Here is a 17,363-nt window from a genome sequence, read left to right as displayed (position 1 = left end):
TCTCCTCCATGCACTGCCAGTTTGTGCCACATATGGTGCACAGTACAAGCCAGACACTGCGATCTCGTCAGAGGCACTCCCACAATGCGCAGGGCGTTTTCTGCGCCTCTTTCCAGCACTTCTTTGTGGTGGTGCTTAATACTTACTTTTCTTTCCACAGAAGCTCTAGAGAGCTTTCTACAGCCAGGGCTACTCCTACACTGCTGCTATGTCTGTCCCAGTCTCCAGGCTCAAAATTGTTAGGAGGAGAGGATTCTCCTGATGGATATCCCAGGAAGATTTTAGCTTGCTGGGGTCAGCTTCAGGCTAGTGGCCTACAGAGATTTTTTGCCTGCCCTACCTTCATCTTCTGCGTCGTCCTGTTTGTGGTGGTCTTGAGTGCTAGCTAAACTGGTGCTTACAGCTGGGTCACTGTACTGCGTGAGAACTATTAAATGGATGAGGAAGAGATTTGCGAGGAAGAGAGACCTGCCTGTTTCCTCTCAGCCAAGCTGCTTTCCGCTGCCTATCCCAACTTCTTCTGAACAAAGCATCTCGTTTCCGTGAATTTCAGGCTCATTTTCATCACCTCCCATCTCCACGTCCTCCAACACAGCTGTCAAGTGTCTGCGCGTCGAAATTAGGAAAGGGCACTTACCTGAAACCGTTCTCAGCACAGGTATTGCCTGGGGGATCTACAGCGTTCCCAGTGTTGTTTCACAGAGAGTTATTCTTCACGTACCTGTAGATAATTTTTCCTATGAGCATAAACAAAGTATTGGTGGGTTAAAGTGTAATGAAAGCTATCTCTATAGCTCCAAAGTGCTTCATTTATTTGTTATTTTTTACCCATTTATCAGCAGATAATGCAGTGAAGTGAAGCATTCAGCAGTCACACGGTGGCTGTGAGATTTGGGCAAGCTGTCCTGGCACAAGCGTCTACAGAGATGAAGCCTCCCTCCCTGCCAAAGTCCAAATGTTTTCCCCAGGTTCCTCTCCACTGTGGCTGCCCGGTGCCCAGGCAGGCGCTGGGACCAGCCCATTTGGTTCGTGAGCGCGGCTCAAACAGCAGCCACGCAGGCAGCCTGTCGAGATCCATTTGCTTCAGTCTCTGCCGGGCAGAGCAGCGGGAAAGGTCTTGTACTTTGTGGAACAGCTCTCCTGGTTGGTACATGAAAGAAGCAGCGCGCAGGGCAGGCACAGTGACGTTCTTCACCCGGCTGGCCGGCTGGGATCACGGCATCCTGTGCTGCTGTAGAGGAGCGACGGGCTGTGGGCTAAGGTGGAAGAGCAAAGGAAACACCTCCCTTGGACTCAGCTACGACCCATGCCTGCTGCTGAGGGCTGGCTGGAGGGGTGGGCACGCTGCCTGCTGCGTGGGGCTGGGCAGCCGTCCGGAGGGTCTGCTGAGAGCAGGAGTGTGGGTGGCTACCAACGGCAGTGCGTTATTAAGGGTCAAGATTAGACGATCTAGGGATGATCTAGTCCCAAAGAAATAAGCAGATTACAAAAGAACACGCGGCACAGGCTATGCCAGCGCTGCTGCTGCAAAAAGCAGGGCACAAAAACGCACGCACCAACTATGTGCGTGCCACCCCTGCAGCAGCGTGAAGACATCCACGCCTCCATTGCGTGAATACAGAAACATCTGTATGGAAAGATGGCCTTCCCATATGGAAATAAGGCTTTTACTCAGCGTGGGTGCTGTAGCCTGATGTGTGGCGAGGGAGAGAGAAGGCTCTACGTGAGACACGCTGCAGGTACAGGCAGGCGATGGGTGCTGGCAGGCAGAGGCTTTCTCTGGGATTACAGAGGCTCCCCTTACCTGTGTCTCAGGCCCATCCTGTCAGCCCACTTGGCCAGCCTTTGGGGGTGGGTGTCCCACAGAGCACATGGTCCTGCCACCTAGCAGCCATGCCCGGAACAGCCCTGGACTGCAAACGGGGCTGTAGTCCACAGCCAGGACCGTTTAAGGGGAATCACCTCCTTTTAGGGGTGCAAAGCCTGCCCGAGCGCCACAGTTTTCCACAGATTTCATGTGGAGGGCTATTTCTGTGCTTCTATGTTGGCACCCCATGTCCGGCATTTGAAGCGGCGGCTCCTTTAAAAGAGCAAAAGAGCGTTGTCACGCAGCTTCTTGCACTCATGCCATGTAATGAGCAATTAGAGCAGCAGTAGGGTACATGGGGAAAAGCTGGTGGATCTCCTGCATGGGCCAGCAGCGGGAAGAACTCGGGGTGAGAAAAAAGGGTTTGAAGACCCTCCTGGGGCTGGACAGTAAATTGCACAGAGGAGTTCCTCTCAGCTTAGTGATATGAATGCAGGCTCGTCTCTTGACATAAGCGCAGCTCCTGCTTGCACACCTTCAAAGGGTGCAAGCAGATTGCGCCGGGTTCAGAGCCAGGTGAGAGCAATGGAAGGTGTTAAACTGCTGGGCTGGGTCCACCTGGACACTTTGGGAATTTCTGGTCCCAGCTGGCTCTGCAATTTAAAAGGCTAGGCTGAGAGCAGCTGCTTTATGGTGCTTAGCAAGAGAGCAGGATGGGTGTTGCAGGGCAGTCTAGGGCTGCATTTGGAGCTGTGCTCTTCTGGGGCTTTCTTGGTCCCCTTGTTTGGGTTGTGGGGGCTCAGGGTAGTGTTTTTTCTGATCCCACCCTGCTGGTTTGTGGCCAAGAAAGCCTGCAGTTCACCTTACCTCCAGGCTGGGAAGGGAACGCTTCCTTTGTGCTGACTACTTGGGGTAAGTGAGGGTGGTGTCAAGAGGCTTTCTTATTGCTGTATTTTGGCACAGTGCAGGTGTATGCCTGGAATGAGGAGAAAGGGGCAGCTTTGATGTGAAGTGTTGTCTAACGGCTTCAGTGCATCTTGTGTAACCAGGGGGCTGTTTGTATGACCTAGCAGTCACGGGCTTTGGTGGCGTGCCGTGCCTCGATCTAGATGGTCTTGGCTGCTGGGTCTTGGCTCTTGCCTCACACACCCCTGCTGGCCCAGACCCTAATACTGGCTAGGGCCTTTTTTCCGACAGAAGGGTAGGATTGTAGCGGACCCCGTCTTCAACGTGGGATGCTGAAACCTCTGCTGCTGTCTCCTCTTTCCCTAGATACCGAGGGGGAGGCACACGTTCTGCAGAATGACTCTGAGTGTGGGCTCTTGGTATCTGGGACTCCAGATGGCTCCAGGAAAGTATTGGTCTCCTATACTGGCTGTTATGTCTTTGAATGGGTGAGTGACCTTAGGGGTTCTGCTGGGACTGTGGCTACTGCTGCTCTGGCTGCCCTGACTGGTGTGGCTCTCCCCTAGGATGGCAATTACCTCATGCTGGTTGGGCTTGAAGGAACAGACGATGCTGGACAAAAGGTTCTTCATGAAGAGAAGCTGCTCAGGTGCCCTGTGGACCTTCCTGGTAAGACTGACAGCTCATTAGGAAGTCCCGCTTGTATCTTGTGGTGATGAGTGCCCTTCCTTTTGGATGTCTGTTCCTAGTCAGTCTGGGGCTGGGCAGAGGGACTTACTGCTGTGCAGAAGACTCCCTGGAGAAGGGTTTCAGACAGAAGAGCCACCAACTTGCTGAGGGCTTGTGCCTCCTCTGCAGGGTCAGCAGGTGAATGTTCCTTATGTTTCCTAGACATGTTCTGACTGCATCGATCCCTGCAAGTTCAGGGACTGAGCTGGAGATTGGGTACAATGATTTTTCCAAACTACCAGAGTTGATGCGGAATACTTTATCTTGACAGATCCCATACAGTCTAGTCTCTTGTGAGTGGCTTCAGGGGGAGTCTCTGTTCCAGGGAATGCAGGTCCCTTCTAAGCCGGCTTCCGTGCCAGCTCCAGGCTGTGTGTTTCACCCTCACTTGAGTCTAACTTCCCTCGATTTGCATGCAGAGTCACCAAGACATCTGCCAGCAGTGTCCTCTGTGTCTTTACCCCCCTGCTCCTTGTGCCTTAGCTGCAAACTCCTGCTGTTTCTTCCAGCCCTGGATGCTCCAAGCAGTGGTGTCTGTTCTGCTGTCCTCAGCCAAGACCGGCTGCTGTGTGCCTCCTTGCCTATCAGCCAGGGAGACTGTGAAGAGCGAGGCTGCTGCTATGACCCTAGGGACAGGGTGAAGCCTTGTTACTTTGGTAACACAGGTAAGCGTGCCTCCTCCTGGAGGAGCCGTGAACTGGGATTCCTTACTTCCCTGGTAGAGCAGTATTGGTGTGTACCGGTGCTGCTGAGTGCGTTCCTAAATGCAGGACTGGCTTCAAGGGTAGCCCTACAGAGCTGTGGTGGGTTGACCCTGGCTGGACACCAGGGGCCCAGCAAAGCTGCTCTATCACCCCCCCTCTGCACTGGACAGGGGAGAGAAAGTATAACTAAAGACTCATGGGTTGAGGTAAAGATCATTCACCAATTACCATCACAGGCAGAACAGACTCACCTTGGGGAAATTAGTTAAATTTATTACCATTCAAATCAGAGTAGGATAATGAGAAATAAATCCAAATCTTAAAGCACCTTCCCCCCACCCCTCCTTTCTTCCCAGGCTTAACTTCATGCCCAAATTCTCTACCTACTCTCCCCGCGCAACACAGGGGGATGGGGAATGGGGGTTGTGGTCAGTCCATCCCATGTTGTCTCTGTCGCCCCTCTCTCCTCACGGGGAGGACTCCTCACACTCTTCCCCTGCTCCAGCACGGGGTCCCATCCAAGCATGGGTCCCTTTTACGGGCTGCAGCCCTTCAGGAACAGACCGTTGCAGTGTGGGTCCCCCACACGGTCACAAGTCCTGCCAGCAAACCTGCTCCAGCATGGGCTCCTCTCCCCATGGGGCCACAGCTCCTGCCAGGTGCCTGCTCTAGCGTGGGCTTTCCCACAGGGTCACAGCCTCCTTTGGGCATCCGCCTGCTCCAGCGTGGGGTCTTCCACAGGCTGCAGGTGGATATGTGCTCCACCATGAACCTCCATGGTCTGCAAGGGCGACAGCCTGCCTCACCATGGTCTTCACCACGGGCTGCAGGGGAATCCCTGCTACAGCGCCTGGAGCACCTCCTCCCCTCCTTCTTCACTGACCTTGGCATCTGCAGAGCTGTTTCTCTCACATATTCTCACTCCTCTCTCCAGCTGCAGTTGCTGGGCTGTTTTTTTCCCCCCTTCTTAAATATGTTATCCCAGAGGTGCTACCACCGTCACTGATGGGCTCGACCTTGGCTACTGGCGGGTCCATGTTGGAGCCAGCTGGCATGGGCTCTATCGGATGTAGGGGAAGCTTCTAGCAGCTTCTCACAGGAGCCACCCCTATAGCCCCCCTGCTACCAACACCTTGCCACACAAAACTAATACAAGAGCTCATGGTAAGGTCTCTCCCCATGCTTGCCTGGGGATCCTACGTGACTGCTCTTTCTGGTTGCACCTCTGTCCATTTGAGGCAATCCTAGATGAGAGGCCAGCAATGGTTTGCCATTGTTTTAGAGTACACAGGCATTAAAGCTGCATCCTGCGTGGGCAAAAATGGAGGGAGAAGGAGGGATGAACCTGGGATGTGAGCAAATATGATATTTTACTCAAAATACCACCAAACGTTTCCAAAGAGAGGTGGAAACTACTGCATATTGTATTCTCTGCAGTACTCACAAGGTCTCCGAGTACCTTGTGACTACCATCACAGGAATTGTATTTTACCTCTGGGACTTTTATATGACCATGATGCAGGGGACAAGAAATACCTACGTAAATGAAGATCAAGACAAGCGCTGCAAACCAGACATCCAAACACAAGCAAAGCCCGTGAGGACAAATAAGCCCAGAGGAGAGCCACCTGTGGTGGAATCCATTTATGAAAACCATCCACCCTGTCACTGAAGGAAAAGCACCGAGTAGGGGCTGTGACTAGAGATAACAGACACGATCCTTTTCCTGGAAACCAGGGGTCGCGCGGTTGCAGTTTATGAAGAAGAGAGTTTTCTCTTTGTGCGTACATGAAATTCTACAGAGGACAGGACAAAAGAGACTTTGGAGAGGGGAAGAACTTGTTTGCAGTGACGCCTCTGAGATGCAGAAGCTAAATGAGATTCCCCTGGAATACCCAAGGTCTCTGGGAGAGTTGGTTTTGCTGTCCTCCTAAATTTAAGTTCATTCATTTTAATAAATAACATCTAAATCCTCGCAGTGATTCTGATGGTAGGAAAGAGCAGCCAGAGAGTTGTTTGCAGTCCCCATGGCTCAGGTGGCTGAGCTTCTCCCAACAGCCTGCAAAGACAGGGATGCACTCTTTTCATTTAGCAGAAGGAGTCCAGACCATAAGGGAGATGAAGTGATATGCCCAAGAAAAGTGGCAAGAGAATACAACTCCAGCTGCAGAACTTACCCCCTGTGATGGCAACTTCCCGTCATTCTCAGCTGTTCCTTACCCACCATGGGGCGGATGGGGTGCTGCCCCAACCCAAAGGAAATAATGGCTCAAATAATCATAAAAAGATTTTTCTTTATTGGGTCATTAATGTACACACGTGCAGCGCTAACCATCTGCAAAGCATGCTGCTCTTGGTGGGACACATGCTGCAGGAGAAGCAGGTCGTGGGCAGCCATGGGAGCTGTGTGTGTGAGAAAATCAGCTATTTGATGCAGCCATTGCACTCAAGGAGCGCACAGAGAGAGCATCAGTGCAACAGGTTGCAATGTCACCCAGGGCCTCCCTGGGATGTGGTAGAGCAGTTCCAGGAGGCTTTGAAGGTGCCTACTCTGTGCACCTGTGTTTGGGCTGTCTTCCTGGAAGCCTTAGGGAGGTGCGCCAATGCTTCTGCCATTGGTTTTAGTAAGGCAGATGTAAAAGGAGTAGCCAGGCTCAGGATACCGTGGAAAGAGTTTCTGTGCTTTTTAGCGGGGGACAGCACAGAGCTGGTAGGCAGGAGGTACGTTGGTTGTCCCACTCAGTGTTGGGGTTATGCTGAGTTCCTGGGGGTCAACGACAGGCTTCAAGGTAAAGTTCTGCAAGATGATGGCCATGAGTAGGAATATCTCCATGCGTGCCAGGCTCTCTCCGGGGCATATTCGCTTCCCTGGAAGTGAAAACAGCAAATAGTGCTCGACAGGTGTTGCCAAGTAGACAAGAGTTTGTACTAAGCAGGTATGTTAGGCAGCTTTATTTACCAGATACAGCTCCAGCAGTGAGACGACTGTCGGGATTACTAAGGACGTTTGCAAGAGAATAGTTTGTTGGAGAAAGATGGACGCCCACCCTTGGCAGTTTGGTTGGGTGTGTGAAGGAAGAACAAGAGCAGAAGAAGTCTTGAGCATAGAGGGGGCGTTGCAGAGGGCAAGGTGAGAGAGAGTAAGGGCACATGAAGCACAGATGAGAAAACAGAGGGTAGGGGCTATTGGTAGGTGAGTGGTTGCGTGTAGCCCGAGAGGTACTTAAGAGGTGCTGGGAAAAGTGCAACTACCACGGAAAGAGAGGATGGTTAAGGATGACTTTGGTGGTTGTGTCGGAAGGTGACAGGTTTTTTAGAAAGCGTCAATAGATCCCATTCACATCATTACATCGGCAACTCCCAGTAGGAGGTTTGAGAAGCCTCCAGGCCTGAACACGATGGGAGGTGCAGCTGGGGAATGGAGCAGCAGGGAGGGGTTATCCAGAGAGCAGTGAGCCCTATGGAAGCACCGGTGGGACCACGCTGGGAAGAGGGAGCGTGTGTTATAGGGAAAGGCAGAATGGTCCCCAGAGGGGGAGGAGGACGACGGCGACAGGGAGAGGAAGAGAGAGAAAGCCAGTGCTTTACCTGCTGAGAAGGGCATGAAGAACTCGCTCTTCCTAAAGGTGCCGTTCTCGTTCAAGAAGTGTCCAGGGTTGAACTCATTTGGGTTTGGAAACTCTTTACTGTCGTGGAGGACAGAAGTGAGGACAGGAAAGATTGTGGTGCCCTGAGATAACACAAGGAGAAGAGCAGAATATGAAGGGGAGGTGAGTTAGGTCACTTAATCCGACTGCCTGCCAAGTTAAGACTGAGCATCCCAGCACAGTCCTACTAGTGCCTTTGGTTTCCTTTTGGGGACCTTGCCTTTGGGGAGGCAGCTTTAGGGAGAGCCTGCTAGATGGGACAGCAGGGACAATTGTTGGCTGATCTTCCTGAATGCTCCCTCTCACTTTCGGACCATTTATCCTCACTTTGCTCTAGTCATCTGGGGACACCCCACCTAATTCTTCCTCTTTCTCAGTGTTTCACCCTAATGAACTTGTAGATGTTCCTTCTTTTCTGTGAGCCCCGAAAAGCAAAAGGTTGCTTTCCCGTCTCCTGACAAATTTCTTCTGCCACAGTCCTCTTCCTTCCCTCTTCCTGACCAGCCATTGGTGGGGGTGTGAGATAAGTAATCCAACAGTGATGACACAAGAGCCATCTGCTAGAAGCTGAGCAGGTCCCTGGGTCCTGCCTTTTGATTTTACACAGACAGCTGAAAATTAAAAGGCCAACAGCCTGTGTGCTGCTGTTCCCCTGCTGTACACAGTCAGCCAGAAGAGCAACGAGCGCTGCTGCGACAGGCCAGGCCATGGGTTGCTGTAGCCCATCAGCCTGCCTCTGGCAATGGCCAGCAGTGACTGCCTCAAGAAGTGTGTAAAAACAGGCAAAGAGGTTTTGCTCGTTCCCTTGATTGCAAACGTAGTCTTCAGCACTTTGTGGCTCTGGGGTTTTCTGTGCTCAATAACCACCAACTGACTTTGCTTCCAGGCATGCGCACAGGCTCTCCTGGAGGGTGGTGAGCAGTTCCATGGCTTTGCTGCCTTTTGTGTGAGGAGTCACTGCTCTGTTTTTTTTGTGAACCCACCGTGTTTCTGCAGATGGATAAAGCTGCGGAGCAAGTGAGCAAAGGTGTTGGGCAGAGCTACTGTTCCAGTCTTGGCCCACGGAGTGGCAGCAAGGGGCTGCAAGTGAGCTACAGGAGCCTGAGGATAACACCTTCCTGAAGGGCTGGGTGATACTAGGTCAGGCCACTGCACTTCTAGCTTCTGGCTTGTAACTGCCAGCCTAAGAGCAAAAGTGCTGCCGAACTTGAGGGACCTTGCCCACTAACCTTGGGAATGACATACTCTCTGAAGCAGAGGTCTTTGGTCACAGCGCGAGGGACACTCAGGGGGACGAGGGAGATGAAGCGCTGGATTTCATGGACCACCGCATCTGTGTAGGGCATCTGGGTCCGGTCAGCCACGCAAGGTTTTCGTGATCGTCCTACTACCCGGTCAATCTCTTCTTGAACTTTCTCTGTCATGAGAAGCACAAACCATAAAATGGGTAAATAAAACCAAACCTACCTAAACAGGTTGCCCTAAGCTGCCCACAAATCACACATCACAGGTGACAGGAGCACTGATGTTGGTTTTGGTGTCGACGAGAACACAGTTCCACTGCGGCCCATGCAAAGAATGTCCTCCCAGTGACTTGACTAAATAGGAGTACTGGGCGGTAAAGACACACAGTCAAGTCCTTGGCTGTGAGGGGAGTGCAGCTGATGATGATGCCAGTGAAGCTGAGGGATCTCTAATGCCTACCCTGGGGAATGACAGTGCAAGGACTTTGCCCATTTGGGTAAAATGTGCGAGAGAGAGGAGGAAAGTTGGGAGAAGGATACGGTGCTAGACGCGTGCCCAGCCCAGGGGAACAGCTAGAGAGGAAGAGGTCACAGACTGGTACCTTGTATCTTCGGGTATTTGAGAAGAAGCAGAAGCCCATATCTTACAGTCGTGCTAGTTGTCTCAGTCCCGGCAATGAACAAGTCGAAGGTGCTGGTTATCAGGTTCTTCATGTGGAAACTGGAATTGGGGTGCTCTTTCTCCTAGGGAAAAGGCTGGGCTGTTTCTCTGGCTGGGCTGAGAAAAGTGGCCCTTTCTTGTGTCATCCCAGGCCTTCTTTCTCACCCAGAGCTCTTGCATTTCTCTGCTAAGCTGCAGCAGCCACCTGGGACATTGCAATGCTCTCTTTGTGCAGTAAGCTCAACACCAGCGCGGCCTTCTTTCAAGCTGTGCACCAAATGGTACGTAGCTGCATGTCTGCCCTTGCTGTGCTAACTGCTTTCCAGTGGAAGAACTGCAAGACCAGACTGCACACATCCCTGTGTTTCAGTGAGAGCAGATGAAGGTCTTGCTGTCCAAGAAGGTGCAGGTAGGGGCTGGTGAGTGTGCAGACCCAGAGCTATAAGCTCTAGCACAGGCAATATCTGGGGTATTGCTGGTGCCTTCCCACTGCACAGCCTAGCTGCCTGGGAAGGGATCATCCCAATGCCTGTGTTACTTAGGAGAGGGAAGGGGCTCAGTGTAGGTGTGTTGGGGATGAGCTGGGGCTGTACGCTGTCTCCTTACCTCCTGCATTTTGGTGAGGAAGCAATCAATGAAATCCTGAGGGGAGCTGGGATCTAGGGTGGCTTGGTGTATCTTCACCTCCTCTGCCACAAAGGCTTTTAGAGCATCAAATTCTGTGAATATTTTGTTGTGTGGGCCAGGCAAGTAATCCAGGATATTTGAGAACATCTGGTAGAGCTGGAAAGAAAGAAACAGGAGGGTCCCTAGCATGACCATTGCCCCATCCTTTGATATTACCAAAAAGCCTAGGAAGTTCACAACCCTCTCAACTGAGACAAGCAGAAGGGCGGTGAGGCTGGGCAGTCTGACAGGGCAGTAGGGGCTTGCTTAGTGGTAGGAACCTTAGGCAGAGAAGAAGGGCGTCAGGACCAGGGGGAAGCACCCTCAGCTCTCCATTGGTGAGGGTGCGTCTTGCTCTTGAATGAATTCCCTCCTGTGCAGCAAAGCACTGACGGGGTCCTACTTAGAAAACTGAGATGGGACTTCACTGGGAGGAAGGCTCCCTGCTCCCCTAGGAGAATGTTGACACACTAAAATGCCTACTGGATTGTACCTGTCCCCAGTAGGAGTTCATCATCTCAAAGATGTTGTTCATGTTATTCATCAGGGCCAGGAACTTCTTGTCTTTATAGTCATATCGTCTCCCAAAGACAATGGAGCATATGATGTTGGAGACAGCACAGCTCAGCATGAAGGTTGGGTCAAAAGGCGTTCCTGGGATTTCAGAAAAGTTACAAACCATAAAGAAAACCAACTATGGCTACTCATGGCTACTGTGGGTAACCTGGGCTCTGGTTGTTAGTGGAAATACCAGAACAGAGTCTCTGAACGACACAGAAGGGTCCCCAAAAAGAACAGTATGTGATCACGGAATTATTTACTGCTCTGTAACGGGGGGCAGCTGGTGCATGGCCAAAGCACGTGCTAATTCTATTCTATGCTAAAGACATGGGTCTCCCTTAGTACAGTCCTTTTTCTTGCAAACATAAGCTATATTGAAACTGTAGCATACCCTTTGTTTTGTTGATCTCTTCTAGCAAGTGCTCAGATTCCTCCTGGATCCTCTCTTCAATGCTCCTCTTCCCCATTCCAAAGTTGCGCAGAGTGCTGAGAGCAAACCGACGGACTTGTAACCACTCCTGGTTGTTGCTAAAAATAATCCCTGCAGAGGAAGAAGGAAGAGCAAAGACCTGGCTTGGGTGTGCTGGGTGTGAGATGAACAGAGGCTCACAGCGAGAGCGAATCCTGTCCCTGGGAGAGCACTGTCACGGTAGTGTCATAGAGTACTGTGGTTTGGAGACACTCTATGGAGGTACTGTAGTCCACCTGCCTGCTTTTGGCCTTCTCCACCACATGCCCAACCTCCTTGTGAACAATTCATCACTCGTATCTGCACATAATTCCCCTTGCTGCAGCTGGGGGCTGTTGCCGCTTGCCCTTTCACTGCACATCACTAAGATCAATCTGACTCCATTTCTCTACTACCCGCTTTGGGTGATAAAAGGCAGCAATTACAGCCCACTCTGCCTTCCCTTCTCCAGGTAGGACCCACCCACTCTCCACAGTCCTCCCTCCTGCGTGGTACATTCCAGCCCTGATCTGCCAAATGAATGCTCAGCCCTTCCCTTCTCCTCAGAAGGAGCTCACTCAGCAAACATACCTAATCCGTTGTTCGCCCTGTCTCCTATTGGCATGTGTCCTCTGGCAGCAAACTCGTCCGCGCGATCAACCAAGGCTTCTTTCACCACATCATGTCCGTGCAGCACCACCACTGGGTCAGAGCCCAGGTGCACTGTGAACACTGGTCCATACTCTTCACTGAGCTGTCAAAATGCAAGACAGAAGATGGCCATGGAGCAGAGCGGGAGGAGGAGTTGAAAAGTGGCCTTGCTGCTGCATCCCACGGCAGGCGGTGCAGCCTCACAGACCAGCAACGTCAAGTTTTCGTCCTCTCCTGACAAATATAGGTGTGGAGAGGGTTCCCAGCTATCAGGCCCTGTGCAACAATGACAACAGCAGTGCGGGGGAGCAGCTGAGATCCTCATGGCTTTTCTGCTCCTCTGGGATAGCTGCTTATCAAGCTATGGTCACAGACTGTCCCCACGCACAGGTCCCACACACTTCTTGCCCACAGAAGAAAGTAAGAGAGAAGAAGAAAGTGGCCTCACCTTCTGGAGGGTTGTGGCCAAGTCCTTTGGTTTCACCTGCAGCAAGTTACCTAGGATGGGAAGGGGAGCTGGTCCCGGAGGCATCTTCCCCTTTCCAGACCTCCCTCTCCATGCTGTGATGGAGAGCAGGCAAGCAATGCAAACCAGGAGGACAACAGTGGCTGCTCCCAGGAGCTCCATTTGCTTCTGTGGCTCAGGAGGGAGTGACTCTGGCTGCCGGAGCCCGAGCCTATATACCGAAGGGCTATGTTAGCTATGCTGGCTATGTTACCTCAACAGCAGGTTTTGGATCACGTGGCTGAGTCAGTCAATATTAGTAGTCAATCATTTGTTTGACTGCCCTGTGTTATGAAACTAGGACTTCTCTCAGTGTTAATTGGCCATCAAAGACACACCTTATCTCAAACAATTGCAGAGGCCAACTGAGGTTAAGAAATTTACAATGTGTTCATAAAACTTGTTTTGTTTCATCTAAAGTTTATTATTAAAGAGGTCACACTAGGGGCACACTCTTCGACTCAGGCGCTCCTGGAAATCCACTGTCACGAGAGTATCTTCGAAGTACTTCAGTGCTGTTTGCATTTTCTGTTCTTTGGTATTAATCGTACAAGCTCTCAGTGGGGTGAGCCATCCTTGCTTGTTCCTGAAGTCTTCCTGACATTATCAGTGGAGTTCGCACTGCGTGTGATGTGCCAAAAAACATACTGACGTGTTCTCCTCAATGCACAGCAATTGCCTCGGTCTCTCTCCCTAGAGATGTCTGGCCTCACAGGAGGGGAAAGTATAAAATATCCGTCTGGCAAGGGCAGAAAGGTCTCCAGACGTCACAATAGATGAGAAAGGATTTGCCAGGAGAGATAAGAAAAAGACATAAGAAAAGGGGACTAGACCTTGGGACTCTGACCTGTTTGAGGTCTCCTAGAGGAAAGGGTGAGAGAAGCAGGTAGAGAAGAGAGAAATCTTGAGATGGGTCTCTTGAGAGGGTCTCTGGGCAATGGCTTCCCAAGCTGAGCCAGAGGTGCGCTTGTGAGAGGCTGGGTATAGGTCAGTGCAACCTGGCCACTACTCCTTGCACTTGCAATGACCCAAGCAGCGCACCCAAGCTACTGCTAGAAGCTGGCACGTACGAGTTCCCTGTTTAGTTGTTGTCTGACTCCAACATGAGGAACTGCTCCCCTGGAAGGGCCAGAGGTGCTCTGGGAGACTGCAGAGCATGTCTGGTGTGTTGCAAGGGCTTCAAAAAGAGCTGGGGAGGCTTCCTGCCCACTCTGGGGCTGTGTACCTGCGAGGTCCCAACAGCAGTGGCAACGGCGGGTAGAAAGGACCCTCAGGGCTGTGGCACTGCCTGTGCTCAGCTCGCTCAGTCTGGCCATATCCCTCTGTCTTTCCTGAGCTGCGACGCTTCTGCAGGCAGACAGGACTCATCCCACTGAGCGGAAGGTGTTGCGAGGATAGGGGACGTGGGACTTGGTGGGAATCAGCGAGGGGCCTGGGTGAACCAGGTGCTTGGTTGGAGTGTGCTGGGTTTGCTGTGCCGCAGCGTGTTAGCGTGAGTTTCCCCTTCACTCAGAGGAGCTAGCGAAGTTTTGCAAAAGTTTCTGCAGCTTCCCCGTAAGTTCTTACGTCATCCTTGCTCTCTTGCATTGGTGCAATAATTTGCTAGCTGTTCTTTTAAAATGTCATTTCACTTCTTAAAACCTGTAGTTCGTTTAAAATGTCATTTCACTTCTTAAAGACCTGTACTTGATACTTTGGTGGAAAAACTGAATTGCCAACAAGTTTGGGCTAGTTGCTTATCCGCTGACGTGAACTCCTCTGCATCGGCTCAGATGTTGCCAGGGCAGTTCATGGGAGTTCATGTCGCTCTGGGTGAAAGCGGAGTTCATGGGAGTTTACTTGGCTACAGGAGGCCTCTCTGCTGCCTGAGTTCATTGCCTTGCCACCTTCCCTGTAAAGTGCCGTTGATCCTGGGGACGAGGGCTTACTTCCTAGCTCTACCTCACAGTTTGAGACACACTTTGGGCAAGAGCCCTGGAACTGGGAATACTTTCAAGCTTTCTCATTTTTGTCAGAATAAAATCATTATATTCCAGATATTCCCACCGCCCTGGCAGACACACTGGGGGTTTACAAGGGAGGAAAACACATAAGACTAGTCACTCAGACCCGTCCCTGTGGGAAAACACAGACCTTTTCATGTCACAGTAGTATTCCAGGGTTTTCCGAGTACTCACTTCTGTTTGCAGATGCTAAGAGTAGGCAGGACTGCTCTGTCCTCTCCGTTCACGTGAAAGTCCAGGAAGGCCAGGCTGAAATGCCCTCCTCTCCATCTTCACCAGGAGCTTTGGTTTTAAGTTAATTGGAGGCACCTATTGGGGATAGTCAAAGAAAAGGCTGCCAGTGTTGTAGCTTTTTCTCTTTTTTTCTAAACTAAAGCACAAGCTTGAAGCAAAACTGCCATGGTTGTGTAGAAGGCTTACTGCCTGAGCCTTCTCTTTTTGGACCTTGATTCAGAAGGTGGCACTGCAAAATGCCTCTCCTGCCCACTGTGCTGCCAGCACCCCTCATCCCCGGGAAGCTTGGTGTGGATGTCCCTGCTGTCGGCAAATACTGTTCACCTTCTGTGGAGGATTGTTTTGACCGAGCCTCTCCTCCATGCACTGCCAGTTTGTGCCACATATGGTGCACAGTACAAGCCAGACACTGCGATCTCGTCAGAGGCACTCCCACAATGCGCAGGGCGTTTTCTGCGCCTCTTTCCAGCACTTCTTTGTGGTGGTGCTTAATACTTACTTTTCTTTCCACAGAAGCTCTAGAGAGCTTTCTACAGCCAGGGCTACTCCTACACTGCCGCTATGTCTGTCCCAGTCTCCAGGCTCAAAATTGTTAGGAGGAGAGGATTCTCCTGATGGATATCCCAGGAAGATTTTAGCTTGCTGGGGTCAGCTTCAGGCTAGTGGCCTACAGAGATTTTTTGCCTGCCCTACCTTCATCTTCTGCGTCGTCCTGTTTGTGGTGGTCTTGAGTGCTAGCTAAACTGGTGCTTACAGCTGGGTCACTGTACTGCGTGAGAACTATTAAATGGATGAGGAAGAGATTTGCGAGGAAGAGAGACCTGCCTGTTTCCTCTCAGCCAAGCTGCTTTCCGCTGCCTATCCCAACTTCTTCTGAACAAAGCATCTCGTTTCCGTGAATTTCAGGCTCATTTTCATCACCTCCCATCTCCACGTCCTCCAACACAGCTGTCAAGTGTCTGCGCGTCGAAATTAGGAAAGGGCACTTACCTGAAACCGTTCTCAGCACAGGTATTGCCTGGGGGATCTACAGCGTTCCCAGTGTTGTTTCACAGAGAGTTATTCTTCACGTACCTGTAGATAATTTTTCCTATGAGCATAAACAAAGTATTGGTGGGTTAAAGTGTAATGAAAGCTATCTCTATAGCTCCAAAGTGCTTCATTTATTTGTTATTTTTTACCCATTTATCAGCAGATAATGCAGTGAAGTGAAGCATTCAGCAGTCACACGGTGGCTGTGAGATTTGGGCAAGCTGTCCTGGCACAAGCGTCTACAGAGATGAAGCCTCCCTCCCTGCCAAAGTCCAAATGTTTTCCCCAGGTTCCTCTCCACTGTGGCTGCCCGGTGCCCAGGCAGGCGCTGGGACCAGCCCATTTGGTTCGTGAGCGCGGCTCAAACAGCAGCCACGCAGGCAGCCTGTCGAGATCCATTTGCTTCAGTCTCTGCCGGGCAGAGCAGCGGGAAAGGTCTTGTACTTTGTGGAACAGCTCTCCTGGTTGGTACATGAAAGAAGCAGCGCGCAGGGCAGGCACAGTGACGTTCTTCACCCGGCTGGCCGGCTGGGATCACGGCATCCTGTGCTGCTGTAGAGGAGCGACGGGCTGTGGGCTAAGGTGGAAGAGCAAAGGAAACACCTCCCTTGGACTCAGCTATGACCCGTGCCTGCTGCTGAGGGCTGGCTGGAGGGGTGGGCACGCTGCCTGCTGCGTGGGGCTGGGCAGCCGTCCGGAGGGTCTGCTGAGAGCAGGAGTGTGGGTGGCTACCAACGGCAGTGCGTTATTAAGGGTCAAGATTAGACGATCTAGGGATGATCTAGTCCCAAAGAAATAAACAGATTACAAAAGAACACGGCGGCACAGGCTATGCCAGCGCTGCTGCTGCAAAAAGCAGGGCACAAAAACGCACGCACCAACTATGTGCGTGCCACCCCTGCAGCAGCGTGAAGACATCCACGCCTCCATTGCATGAATACAGAAACATCTGTATGGAAAGATGGCCTTCCCATATGGAAATAAGGCTTTTACTCAGCGTGGGTGCTGTAGCCTGATGTGTGGCGAGGGAGAGAGAAGGCTCTACGTGAGACACGCTGCAGGTACAGGCAGGCGATGGGTGCTGGCAGGCAGAGGCTTTCTCTGGGATTACAGAGGCTCCCCTTACCTGTGTCTCAGGCCCATCCTGTCAGCCCACTTGGCCAGCCTTTGGGGGTGGGTGTCCCACAGAGCACATGGTCCTGCCACCTAGCAGCCATGCCCGGAACAGCCCTGGACTGCAAACGGGGCTGTAGTCCACAGCCAGGACCGTTTAAGGGGAATCACCTCCTTTTAGGGGTGCAAAGCCTGCCCGAGCGCCACAGTTTTCCACAGATTTCATGTGGAGGGCTATTTCTGTGCTTCTATGTTGGCACCCCATGTCCGGCATTTGAAGCGGCGGCTCCTTTAAAAGAGCAAAAGAGCGTTGTCACGCAGCTTCTTGCACTCATGCCATGTAATGAGCAATTAGAGCAGCAGTAGGGTACATGGGGAAAAGCTGGTGGATCTCCTGCATGGGCCAGCAGCGGGAAGAACTCGGGGTGAGAAAAAAGGGTTTGAAGACCCTC

At 51.8% G+C, this 17,363-nt stretch overlaps 2 protein-coding genes across 8 annotated transcripts; one reads left to right on the top strand and one right to left on the bottom strand.

Moving 5' to 3' along the window:
* Positions 1–2,513: 2,513 nt before the first annotated feature.
* On the top strand, positions 2,514–8,949 carry LOC141744928 (zona pellucida sperm-binding protein 4-like). Of its 5 annotated transcripts, none has more exons than XM_074591852.1 (5): positions 2,514–2,719; positions 3,080–3,201; positions 3,280–3,382; positions 3,952–4,107; positions 8,790–8,949. In XM_074591852.1, the coding sequence occupies exons 1-5, from the start codon at positions 2,521–2,523 to the stop codon at positions 8,795–8,797; spliced, it is 588 nt and encodes a 195-aa protein (XP_074447953.1). In that variant the 5' UTR covers positions 2,514–2,520; the 3' UTR covers positions 8,798–8,949. The 5 variants fall into 5 exon arrangements, with proteins under 5 accessions (XP_074447953.1, XP_074447950.1, XP_074447952.1 ...); XM_074591849.1 differs by having other exon boundaries at positions 8,680–8,949; XM_074591851.1 differs by lacking the exon at positions 8,790–8,949 and adding an exon at positions 5,669–6,775.
* Positions 6,421–14,724, bottom strand: LOC141744927 (cytochrome P450 2C8-like). Of its 3 annotated transcripts, none has more exons than XM_074591846.1 (9): positions 14,707–14,724; positions 11,965–12,127; positions 11,317–11,466; positions 10,858–11,018; positions 10,305–10,481; positions 9,640–9,781; positions 9,023–9,210; positions 7,735–7,876; positions 6,421–7,014 (listed from the first exon to the last, which is right to left on the bottom strand). In XM_074591846.1, the coding sequence occupies exons 2-9, from the start codon at positions 11,996–11,998 to the stop codon at positions 6,833–6,835; spliced, it is 1,176 nt and encodes a 391-aa protein (XP_074447947.1). In that variant the 5' UTR covers positions 11,999–12,127; positions 14,707–14,724; the 3' UTR covers positions 6,421–6,832. The 3 variants fall into 3 exon arrangements, with proteins under 3 accessions (XP_074447947.1, XP_074447946.1, XP_074447948.1); XM_074591845.1 differs by lacking the exon at positions 14,707–14,724 and adding an exon at positions 12,473–13,165; XM_074591847.1 differs by lacking the exon at positions 14,707–14,724 and adding an exon at positions 12,523–12,645.
* Positions 14,725–17,363: the final 2,639 nt, after the last annotated feature.

Source organism: Larus michahellis, chromosome 6, assembly GCF_964199755.1.
Source record: "Larus michahellis chromosome 6, bLarMic1.1, whole genome shotgun sequence".
NCBI lineage: Eukaryota > Metazoa > Chordata > Aves > Charadriiformes > Laridae > Larus > Larus michahellis.
The sequence above is the reverse complement of the archived record's forward strand: the minus strand, read 5'-3'. Positions and strand labels throughout refer to the sequence as shown.

Bases quoted from the DNA above. Each gene is read 5' to 3' on its own strand.
- LOC141744928 (XM_074591848.1), top strand. From the start codon at position 2,521: ATGGGTGTTGCAGGGCAGTCTAGGGCTGCATTTGGAGCTGTGCTCTTC. The intron at 2,720-3,079 runs GTAAGTGAGGGT...CTCTTTCCCTAG, and splicing joins CTTTGTGCTGACTACTTGGG to ATACCGAGGGGGAGGCACAC. The intron at 4,108-4,835 runs GTAAGCGTGCCT...GCTTTCCCACAG, and splicing joins TTGTTACTTTGGTAACACAG to GGTCACAGCCTCCTTTGGGC.
- LOC141744927 (XM_074591845.1), bottom strand. From the start codon at position 12,652: ATGGAGCTCCTGGGAGCAGCCACTGTTGTCCTCCTGGTTTGCATTGCT. The intron at 9,782-10,304 runs GTAAGGAGACAG...CCTTTTCCCTAG, and splicing joins TCCTCACCAAAATGCAGGAG to GAGAAAGAGCACCCCAATTC. The intron at 7,015-7,734 runs GTAAAGCACTGG...TTTCACTTCCAG, and splicing joins CTTCATGCCCTTCTCAGCAG to GGAAGCGAATATGCCCCGGA.